Source organism: Sturnira hondurensis, unplaced genomic scaffold (assembly GCF_014824575.4).
Source record: "Sturnira hondurensis isolate 20B ecotype Veracruz unplaced genomic scaffold, ASM1482457v3 Scaffold0008196, whole genome shotgun sequence".
Taxonomy (NCBI): Eukaryota; Metazoa; Chordata; class Mammalia; order Chiroptera; family Phyllostomidae; genus Sturnira; species Sturnira hondurensis.
Window position 1 is genome coordinate 28,929,959 of NW_028080827.1, and position 10,687 is coordinate 28,940,645.

Consider the following 10,687-nt stretch of genomic DNA (forward strand, 5'->3'; position numbering starts at 1 on the left):
TTTGGCATTGTGTTGCTAGACATGAGATTTATACCTAAATATAGGCAAAGATGAGGTATAATGACTTTCTATTTAGGCAGTGTCCTATTTTAGAAAGAGTGGAAGTTGGCTGACGTGTACAATTTGGATATAGGTTTCCACATGATTAAGAAAAAAATTACTTAAAGAAAACAATTGCTTGAAAAAGAAAGCCCTTCACAGTCACAGAAGTCACTTGAGAAGAAATCCATCCAGCAGGGGGTCATCGCCTTCTACCGTGAAGCTCGCTGCACCTGTGTGATGGGCCTGCCCGGACACTTCCACGATAACAGCATTATAACCACCACACTTTGCTTCCTAGAAAAAAAAAAAAGATGAAAGGAGCACAATGTCAAACTACTGCATTCATACCTGGCTCTAAGTCATATTGTGGATTTTTATCATTTTTAAAGAAAACCCAAGAGTTCATCCAACAGGCAATGGATGGAGAGTGACCTGATCAGATCTGTGTTTTCCGTAAGTTAGGCGGTAGGGTGGGAGACAAACTGGAGAGGAGAAGAGAAGACGTGCAGAACCCTTTAAGAGGTAAGCTTAATTCAGTGATTAAATCTAGAGTCACTAGGGTAACTTTTAGTGACAATGGAGAAAAGCAAAACACAGATACTGTGGAGGTGGAACTGACAGGCCTGGGCCCTGATGGACGTGGGATGTGAGGAAGAAGAATACATTAAGTGTGACTACAGCTTTTAGCTTGAAAGTGACGTTGACTCTACTTAACCAAGTCAATTAACCAAGATGGGGAATGAGGCAGGAGAGGCATGTTTAGGGAGGGAGGGAGTGCTGGGAGCTGCCCTGTCTGGTTTCAGGAGCTGTAACCCCCCACCATGGCTAAGGCTGAGTGAGTGATCTTCAAAACCATAAGCCACTAAGGAGACAAAGCTTATCTCCCTGGCAGGAGTGATGCTTCTGCTCCTTCATCCATAACTGGCCCCCAGTGCTTGATCAGTTAGCCAATGACGGGTAAGATTCCCCAAGGAGGGAATGACCTAAGACAGGCATGATCACGTGGAGGCCCCAGGGAAGGACTTGGGGGGCTATGGAGAAAGGGGGTGATGAACCCTCGCCTCTTGGCTCTGAAGAAGCCTGAGTCCTCATTTCTCCTAATTCCTTAGCTATCTTGCCTCCTCTGCCTGACTTAAGCCTGAAACAATGACAGAGGACAGTGCAGCCCTTTGCTGGGAATGGTGGGCTCCCTGGGTGATCAGGCCTGAGAAAGGATATGTGAAATCCTGTGAAGCCTACTTTGCTAAGAATGCTCTTAGTTAAATGATAAAGGTCTGAGCAGGAAATGAGTTTGTTTCCCAAAGTTTTGTAGCCTTTTAGCTGATAGACCCTGACTCAGAAGAAGCCCTAATAGTTCTTTGTATGCTATCTATCATTTGATCCTTACTGCCTGACAATGATTAATGAGCTGTACCTGTATTCCTGCACAAATTAAACCCAATAAAAGCCTGTCTAGGCAAGGGTCAGGGCGCTCTCCCCTTAAGAGGGTGGCCAAGCCACTCTGAGGTGCTCCCCCCTTGAGGGAGTAGGTCCTTTTGCTCCACAGGACTCAGTAGTCCGTGTGAATTTGTCTCACGTCCCATCCATGACTCCGCGGGCATCGTGAGCTGGTGTCCGCATCAAGGGAGGACTATTGAACAAGTCAAATTTGTAGTATCTCTGGGATAATTTTGAGACGCATTTACTGGACAGTTGGGAACACAAGTGTTAGACTCAGGAGAGAGGCCCAGGGTAGGTACGCCAGGGAGGAAAGTTCGGAGGTCACCATCAGTGGGTGACTGAGAGTTAAAGCTTCAGAAGAGGGTGAAACTGCTCAGGGGCATTAAATTACAGAGGAGATGAGAAGGGAGCTAAGGATAAAATGCTGGGGCCTCTAAATAGAAGGATGGGGAAAGGAAGCTGGGGCTGGGAAAAGGAAGGAGCAGACACTGTCAGAGAGCCTGAACGAGTCCAGACTGAGAGGAAAGGTCAGTGGTGCAGGTGAGGATGTCCAGGGAAGTAAGATTAGTAACCATTACATAAATAACTTCAAATCTTAACTGCAGCGTGTCTTTAATTTCTAATTTTTAAAAATGAGAATAACTGAAGCTTAAGGTAAAATGTCAATGATCAGGTTAGAGTACAGTAATTTTACTATCTTGTTATAAAGCTGATATGAAACATAAAGCCTCACTGAAAACATGCTTTGTCTAAGAGCAATATAATGTAATGCTTGGCAGTGTGGGGGCTGCTTAGAAAGACCCCACTCCTAGTCTGGGTCTGTCACCTAAACGCTCAAATTCTCCATTTTATCATCTATTAAAGAAGAATGATAACAGCACTGACTTCCGGCGATTCCGGTGGAGCGATGGTATGCATGCAGCCCAATGTGCTTAGCTTGGAAATGGGCACGTGGTGAAACACCCAGTAAATGATGTGGAGCAGGGGTGTCAAACTCAATTTTCACCGGGGGCCACACCAGCCTCATGGTTACCTTCGAAAGGCCGAATGTAATTTAAAGACTGTATAAATGTAAGTACTCCTTACCTAGGGGCAAGGAACTCTACATTGGGCCCTTTGAAGGCAACCACGAGGCTGATGTGGTCCCTGGTGAAAATGAGTTTGACACCCCTGATGCAGACTCTTCAATTGCAGACTTGAGACAATGTAGTCTAAATTTCTGCACACAACATAAATGGTTTGGTATCTCGTAAGTTCATGTACTATATACGAATGCCTAAATTAAATAACTAAAGTTCAGTACTCAGAATAATAACCAACCTTTAAAAATAGCTATCTTAGGATATAAAAGTCTTTGTTAAAATAGATTGCTATGTTAAAGGACTCTTTATGAGTAGATTCATTTACTAGATGTAAATGTCATACTGTAGATTTCATTTATTAATATGAGTAAATTCATTAATTAGCTCCATTAGCATGTTTAATATCAGACTGCATTACAAAAATTCTAATTCCTGCAACTTTTCAGGACTTTCACCTCCTGTTATAAAATGGAGCACTCCTAAAGAACAAAAACAAACAAACAAACAAACAAATTCAAACCCTAATTTCATGGTTCTCAAACATTTTGGTCCCAGAACCCCTTTATACGTTCTTAAGGTCTGAAGACCTCAAAAGAGGTTTTGTTTACTTAGGTCATATCTATTAATATTTGTTATTTTGGTAATTAAAGGTATTTGTTCATTAATTCATTTTTTTAAGTCATTACATGTTAACATAAACAACAAAATTTTGTAAAAATTATGTTTGCCCAAACAAAAAAATATTTAATGAGAAAAATGGCATTGTTTTGCATTGTTGCAAACAGACGGCAGCTAGATCCCCACACCTGCTTCTGCATTCAGTCAGTCATTTAGCCTCCGGAGAGCTCCGCTGTGCGAGCGTGAGACAATGAAAGCGAAAAGCAAATAATGCCTTGGTGTTACTGTGAGTATAGTGTTGAGCTCTGGACCCACGGAAAGGACCTTGGGAACCCCCCAGGGCTTTCCAAACCACACTTTGGGAACCAACATCCCAGCCGAACAGTTGTCACAGGCCTGTTTTAAAATCCTCTTCTGAATGCTGAGTGGAGAAACTCATTTCACACCCCACTCACACCTCTTCCGTCTCAAAAGTGACTCAGTTAAAAGAGCCTTGGGTGTCACTCACCCTCACGGTCTTCCCTGTGAAGACTGAGCCGGTTGCATTGCTTCTGAAGGCTCTCGTCTGGTCTGGCTCCAGGAGCCCTTGTGATACAGTGAGGCAATTCGCGCTGCCACTTCCAAGCCAGTAGGACTTCTGTCCACCTGTTTCAGAATAAATGCAGAGAAGCATGTTCATAGCACTCCAGTTTCACATTGCATGGCTTTTGTGCCTAGAAATTACAGGTTTAATACCTGTTCATCCGCAAACACACAAATGTTGGTGGTTGACTCCTCACTATAAGTGTCTTCCATCTGTTAATATAGTTCCATATACAAAGGCAAGGTCTTCACTATCAGGATGAGTAATTTTAAAATGCAAATAACAAAGATTATCAACCACATGTAAATATTTTGATTCAAATATATTTTAAAATTTTTTTATTGATTTCATTTTTAGAGAGAGAGGGAAAGGGAGAGAGACACATTGATATGTTGTTCCACTTATTTATGCATTCATTGGTTGATTCTTTTTTTTTTTAGAGAGAGGGGAAGGGAAGGAGAAAGTGGGAGAGAAACATCAGTGTGTGGTTGCCTCTTATGTATCCCCTACTGGGGACTTGGCCTGCAACCCAGGCATGTGCCCTGACTGGGAATCGAACCGTTAACCCTTTGCTTCACAGGCCCTTGCTCAATCCACTGAGCTACACCAGCCAGGGCTCACTGGTTGATTCTTGAATGTACCCTGATCAGGGATTGAACCCACAACCTTGGCATTTTGAGACGATGCTGTAACCCACTTAGCTACCTGGCCAAGGCTAAATTTATATTTTAAATAACACATACGGGGTACTGTTAAACATAACTTTTCCATTTTTATCATTTTAAAAATACCTTTTGGGTCAACGTACTAAATGCTAGAAGCAACATTTTTGTCTAGATGAATAAAGAAAGTTTTGTTAATTATGACTGTTATGCTCAGAGTCCTTCCTAAGGGGTCACCCTGCACATAGTCTCTAGAACAGCCCTATTTGGTACACACACGGCCTAAGCACGCACACTCCGTGGCACGGGGCCATGGCTGCTCAGCCAGGAAGAGCTGAGACAATCACATCCTTACACTAGGGAGCTTGAAGGGATCGTGCAGAAAAAAATCAGGCAATGAGAATCTGCAGCTGAAGTTAATACCACTGATAGAGACAAGACTGTGAGAAGCCACAAGCAAGCAAAAGTTACAAGGATGCAGAAGCTATTAGGTAACAGAAACAATTGGACAAAAAAACAAGATTTATTGTAAAGGATAAAGTCAGTTGGTGTCATAAAACGCAGCCTGTATATGCAGAGAGGCAGGCGCTGGCAGGATAACTAAGTCACGTCCAGGCCAGAGAATGGTCAGCCCAAAGGCACAGTGCTTCCTGTTCCCAGGGGTGTGGTGGTTTAATTTTTCCTAGATTTTGGTAACTTCTGCTAGTTTGACCAAGATGAATATAATCTTACTTCTAAGAGTATCTTTACAGATAGTACATTCTACTACCCCTTACCTGTCATTTAAAGTAGTTGAAGAGGTTTGGATTCTTAGAATCCAAAGACTCCATTTATAAGCAAGTTATAGAGGCCTGCATATTGGATCTTCCTTCTCTGTTCTCCTAAAGCCCCCATCCTCCCCTCTTCCACAGCACCGTGCAACACCACGTGGTTCGCTGTGGGCTTCCCTCCCTAGACCAACCTCCTTGAAGGTGAGCTTCGTTCTTCCTTTGTGCCCCCAGAATCTAGCATGGTACCTGACATACAGTTGGCCCTGGGTAAGTAAGTGCTTATTAAAAGAATGAATGGATGAAGATGAATTTATACCATACTAACTTCAGCCCCACCCCCAATGGCCTTTCCCTAAATCTAAATTAGTATATGAATGGTCAGCAATTCACAAAGTAGTTCTACTGCTTGATTCACCCCTAATAAAAGTTTTGCTCATATTTTTTAGAGAATCCCTCCTTTAAGTCGTCTTTCACAACCTTGGTGAGAAGTTCAAGCTTTGATGAGAAGTCCAAAACTACTTCTATTAAGAAAACTATGCCTTTTCCTTTTGATTTCATTAAAAACAAGTTGACATCATTTTAATGCCAAAATGATGGTTGTCTGCTTAACAGAACAAAGAACTGATGTCAATTCAGAGCTTCAGGAATTACAGTGATAAAACAATTCTACATATTAGTATTGACAGTTCCAGAAAAATAATAATTTAGAGTAGGATAAACTATATATTCTAATTTTGTTATTTAAGTTATAAATTAAGTTAAAGCTTGAGATATGTTTAATTGGCTCATTATTAGCACAAGTATATTAGATATTATCATTCATAAATTATCTTTTACTTAGAATAATAATAAAATTATTAAATACTAAAACATTCAAACTGTATATGAGTTATTTGTAGGTACCAATTTCAAGGTAAAATGGCAGACTGGTGCTAGAAATGAAAGAATATTTGAAATTTGTTTATTATCTAAATTGATTTTATTAGAATAGTTTTCCCAAACGAAAACTAGAGTTACTTGAGTAGTTATTTAACTAACTTCTTAGCAGTATAGGAAAATTCATTGATTAGGAATTAATGTTCTCTGCAAATAAGAGAAAGACTGATCAGACTTAATGAAATCTAGTTTGTAACCTATATTTTATATTCATTATTTTCAAGTTTTGTAGAATGATCGTATATGGCAAAACATGCATTTCAAATTTGTGGAACACTTATACTATGATACATTTACTATATTTTTAAGTAACCACAAATTTATTAGTACGTATATATTATTAAAGTTAATAATAGTTATCATTATTGAACACTCATTATGGGCTTGGCACTATCCTATTCTAAACCACTACAAAGCAGGCATTTCATAATTTCCACTTTACAGATTGGAAAATTGAGGCACCTGAGGTTACGTAACTTGCTCAAGGTTATAAAAGTTACAAGTGGTTGCCCTGGCTGGTGTGGCTCAGTGGTTGAGTGCTGGCCTGTGAATCAAAGGGTCACCGGTTTGATTCCCAGTCTAGGGCACACACCTGGATTGCAGGCTAGGTCCCCAGTAAGGGCCAAGTAAGAGGCAACCACACACTGATGTTTCTCTCCCTCTCTTTCTCTCTCCCTTCCCCTCTCTAAAAGATGAATAAATAAAATCTTTAAAAAAAGTAATAAAATAACATAAAATAAAAGTTACAAGTGGCAAAGCTAGAACTCACAAGTAGTCGTGCTCTTATAGCCTAAGATTCAAACCAGTACCCTATTCTTAGTACAACTAATAATTTAAATACAAAATATAGGTATTTAAATTTCTGCATAAACATGTGACTGATAGGTCCTTCATGCCAGAGGAAGGCAATTGTTTTGATGGCAGCGACGGCACTGATCTGAGCTTTTACTGCTTCTGTCACTGTACTTGCTGCCTCCACAAGGTCCCTCGTCTTCGGGGAACAGACATCCAGTCCTAACTTCTCGGCGCTGACAAATGCATAAAACGCGCCACCATATGCAAGGTCCACCACCACCTGTCCGTGCCCAGAAACACCCACCGGCAGATCTAAAAGAAATGTGTGTGAAAATGAGTTTGTGCTAGTATTTTAATGATAAAAATCATAGAATATGTCATATGTGAAAGGTCAGTTGTTTGAAATCCTGAATAGGTATGTCCAAAGGAATGGGGCTAGATGATATTTTGGGATCTTATAACTGTTTTCCCCTCTCTCACATGTCCCTCTCTTCCTCCAGTTCAAGTGGGCTTGGTTATCACAGCGTCCGGGGGAGGCTTATGGCAGGGGAGAAAGCGGATTAGTGAAAAGCTAGGGTCTCAGGGGAAAGAGATGTGTTGTCAAAGGAGTGTTCTGAAGGCAGAAATATTCCTCCTGGTCAGTAGAGAAATTGCCTCTGGACTGAGAAAAGAGGCTGGAGGTCCTGAGTGCAGAGCACCTGCCTTCCCCACAACACCATGGGGGCAGAGGGGCGGGGCAGATTGTCAGAGGCAGGAAAAAGGAGGAAGGCAGGGGCCTTGGCCACATGGAAGGCGGCAGATGATGCTTCCCTGGTAACCTGTGCAAGCTGGGGACCAAAAGGCCCTCCTCTCCCAGGCCTCAGCTTATACAAATCAGGAAAAGGGGCAGCAAGTGGAGGGATGAAGCTGAGCTGGGTACAGTCTCAAATTCGTAAATGAAGTTGTGAAAAATAAAATATTTCCTGTATTCCTGAGTTAACACAGTCATGCAAAGGTACCAGTGAGCTACCAGTTACAGGCTAGTCGACAGAGCCCTCTTTACATGTGATGTGTGAAAACACAGAACATTTATCACCTAGAGTAAAACATGTCTGTGGAACTTAACAGCAAAATTGATGGAAAATGTCTTCATCTGGATGCTGGGACAACACGAGAAGCACATTTGATGAAAGGAGAATAAGGAATTAGACAGAAATAAGGGACTGCAAGAAAGCTAAGTGCGTCTTTGGGGTCCTCATGCATAAAATGGAATTGCTAGTCCCCTCACAAAAAAGGTTTCTTTTGAAAATTCCATGTGATAATGTGTAGGGAGTGCTTGGCACAGATGAGAAATGCAATAAATGTTAATGTTAAAGCCAGAAGTTTCATTTCCAATGGGAATAGGACTCTGAAGGGACAAGATATGTACATTTGTCAATCAGCACGTCCTCTAAATTTCATTTTAGTTACTCACTCAACAAATGTCGACTCTCTCCTATTCTAGCACGTGAACACAGTGAACAAACCTCGAAAGGTTTCATTTTAGCAGGTGGAGTGGAGGTCCTCAGCAATTTTCTGAGGTGGGCACTGTTGTTCATATCACAGACACGGCATTGAGGAGTAGGATCCCTTTCATGAGGTCACCGAGATGGGGAAGGGCAGAGCAGTGATCTTGATTGAACACTGCCAGTCTGCCTTTTCTGTACAGTTCTAAGTAGAGAATGTAGGACTTCATTTTAATGACGCAAAGCAGCCATTAATGCTCACTGATTATCGTACAGTTCTGCAGCGATGCTCTCAGGAACTACTGTGCTTACAGGGTTGGCTGCCCCTGCCGTGACGGTCCCAAACTGAGGAAGTGGTGATCCTGCTGCCTGCCGCCATTTCCCACAAAATCTCCAGTGCTTCCCTCTGCTGCTGGCACAGCACAGTTAGCCAAGTTAGTTAAACTGCTGAGTTTTGGAGATGCAATCCTAATGCAGATGTGACGCCGTTCTCTCCTAAAGGAGAAAGTGGCATCAATTTGCTCTAAGACAGACAAATGCTTGGGCTATTATGGAATCATTAAGAATCAGGCTAATCCTGAATTCAAATCCTAGAGGAGGATCAAGACCACTTGATAGAATGATTTGCATGACTTGAAGACTCTGAAAGAAAGAAGTGATAACCCTGCTCCTGTCTGGGCTAAATTACCCCCGAGCTCACTTCCAATCATGACTACTACAGCATCCTCACCAATACAATTCAGCCCTTTGGAGGGATTTCCCTCTATGTAAGGATGATGGTTATTAGACAGCTGTTTGACAGGACATACTGCTTCAGTACTGAGGAGCCCAGAGGTTCAGCACCCCTAGAGAACTAAGTAGAGACAGACTACCTTGCATATTCTGCAGTCTGTCTCTAGGAATACACACACACTTAAATTCTAAGTAGTGCTTTATACACAGTCATTTAATCCTCACAAAAACTCCATGAGATAACACATACAAAAAGCATAGATAAGGAGAGGGTTAAGTAATTTGAGTAAGGTTCCATTGCTTCAGGGATTATCAGACTTTGAACCCAGGCAAAGCCTGTTCCTCTTTTTAAAGAATAAGAACAGAGACATTCATCCCTATTTTAATGATTTATAAATGGCCTAGTTCATTCTCACTTAATTTCCCCCCAAGAATCGGGGAAGCATTTTTTACAGATGAGTTTTCCTAACTCATGTTTAGTAACTTGTCAGGGGGTATGGTGTGACCAGCGAGGGTATTCTGAGCGAGCCAGGAACCCAGTTAAATTGGTTGTTCTTTGCTTTTTCCTTGACTCCTGCAGACTTTGCTTTGTCCCACTGTGAAATCTTTAGGCATGCCCGAGAGTGGGGAACTAGATGCTGAGAGAAACGCGGAATTCTGTGCTTCCCAAGGCTCTCAAGACCACAGGTCCATACATCTGGGGCGCAACTGAAATGCATGCACCGCACAAATCCGGAAGGCTAGATGCTGACACACCCACAGAGATTTAGAATTACCATTTTATTAACTGCAAAGGCTCTGGGGGTGGGTTAGTCGCTCCATGTGGGTTCCAGCCCAGAGATAGTGTAGTCAGTTGTGTTCCAGGTTGTAGCCCAGGGCTGGGAGGATCCCTCCGGTTACCTGTGGCCAGCGCGAAGGCCGGGACACTGTGGAAGCGCACCCGGCCGCGGCTGAGGCCGCCCTCGCACTCCACGAAGGCGGCCACCAGCCGGCACGGGCAGTGGATGTTGACGCGGGCCTCGTGGGCGCCGGCCGGAGGTGCTGGCACCAGGCGGAAGTCGAGAGCGAAGCGGCCCAGCGCCAGCACCGAGTGACCGCACATGGAGCTGTAGCCTTCGTTGTGCAGGTACAAGACTCCAAGGTGCGGGTCTGGTAGTTCGCTCGGCCCCAGCACTGCCGCATACATGTCCCGGTGTCCCCGGGGCTCATACAGGAGCCGTCGGCGCACGTAGTCAAGGTGCTGGCGCACGTAGCGCCGCTTGGCCGGCAGCGTGGGGCCCTCCACCTCCGGACATCCCCCCCGCCCCCGCCAGCAAAATGCGCAGGGGCTCGCCGCCCGGACAGTGTCGGCGTCTCCGGGTCGTGCGGTGGCAGCCGGGGCCCCGACAGCGTGCTGTCGGTTGTCTGCATTCGGGAACACGACCACGGACCGGCGGCGCGGCCTTCCACAGGGCCCACGGGTGTACTCAGCGCGAAGTGGCTAGGACCCGAGGTCTCTACAGGGGGCGGGGCCTCCAAGCACAAACAAGGAAGTGCGAGGAGG

The 10,687-nt window shown here is 43.7% G+C and overlaps 1 protein-coding gene across 1 annotated transcript; it reads right to left on the reverse strand.

Moving 5' to 3' along the window:
* Positions 1 to 10,628, reverse strand: L3HYPDH (trans-L-3-hydroxyproline dehydratase). Its single transcript, XM_037054420.1, is given in 9 exon segments — positions 1 to 336; positions 3,691 to 3,764; positions 3,767 to 3,827; positions 3,918 to 3,972; positions 3,974 to 4,038; positions 7,071 to 7,240; positions 10,045 to 10,441; positions 10,443 to 10,482; positions 10,484 to 10,628. Coding segments are annotated over 9 exon segments (1,059 nt in total). The 5' UTR covers positions 10,555 to 10,628; the 3' UTR covers positions 1 to 210.
* Positions 10,629 to 10,687: the final 59 nt, after the last annotated feature.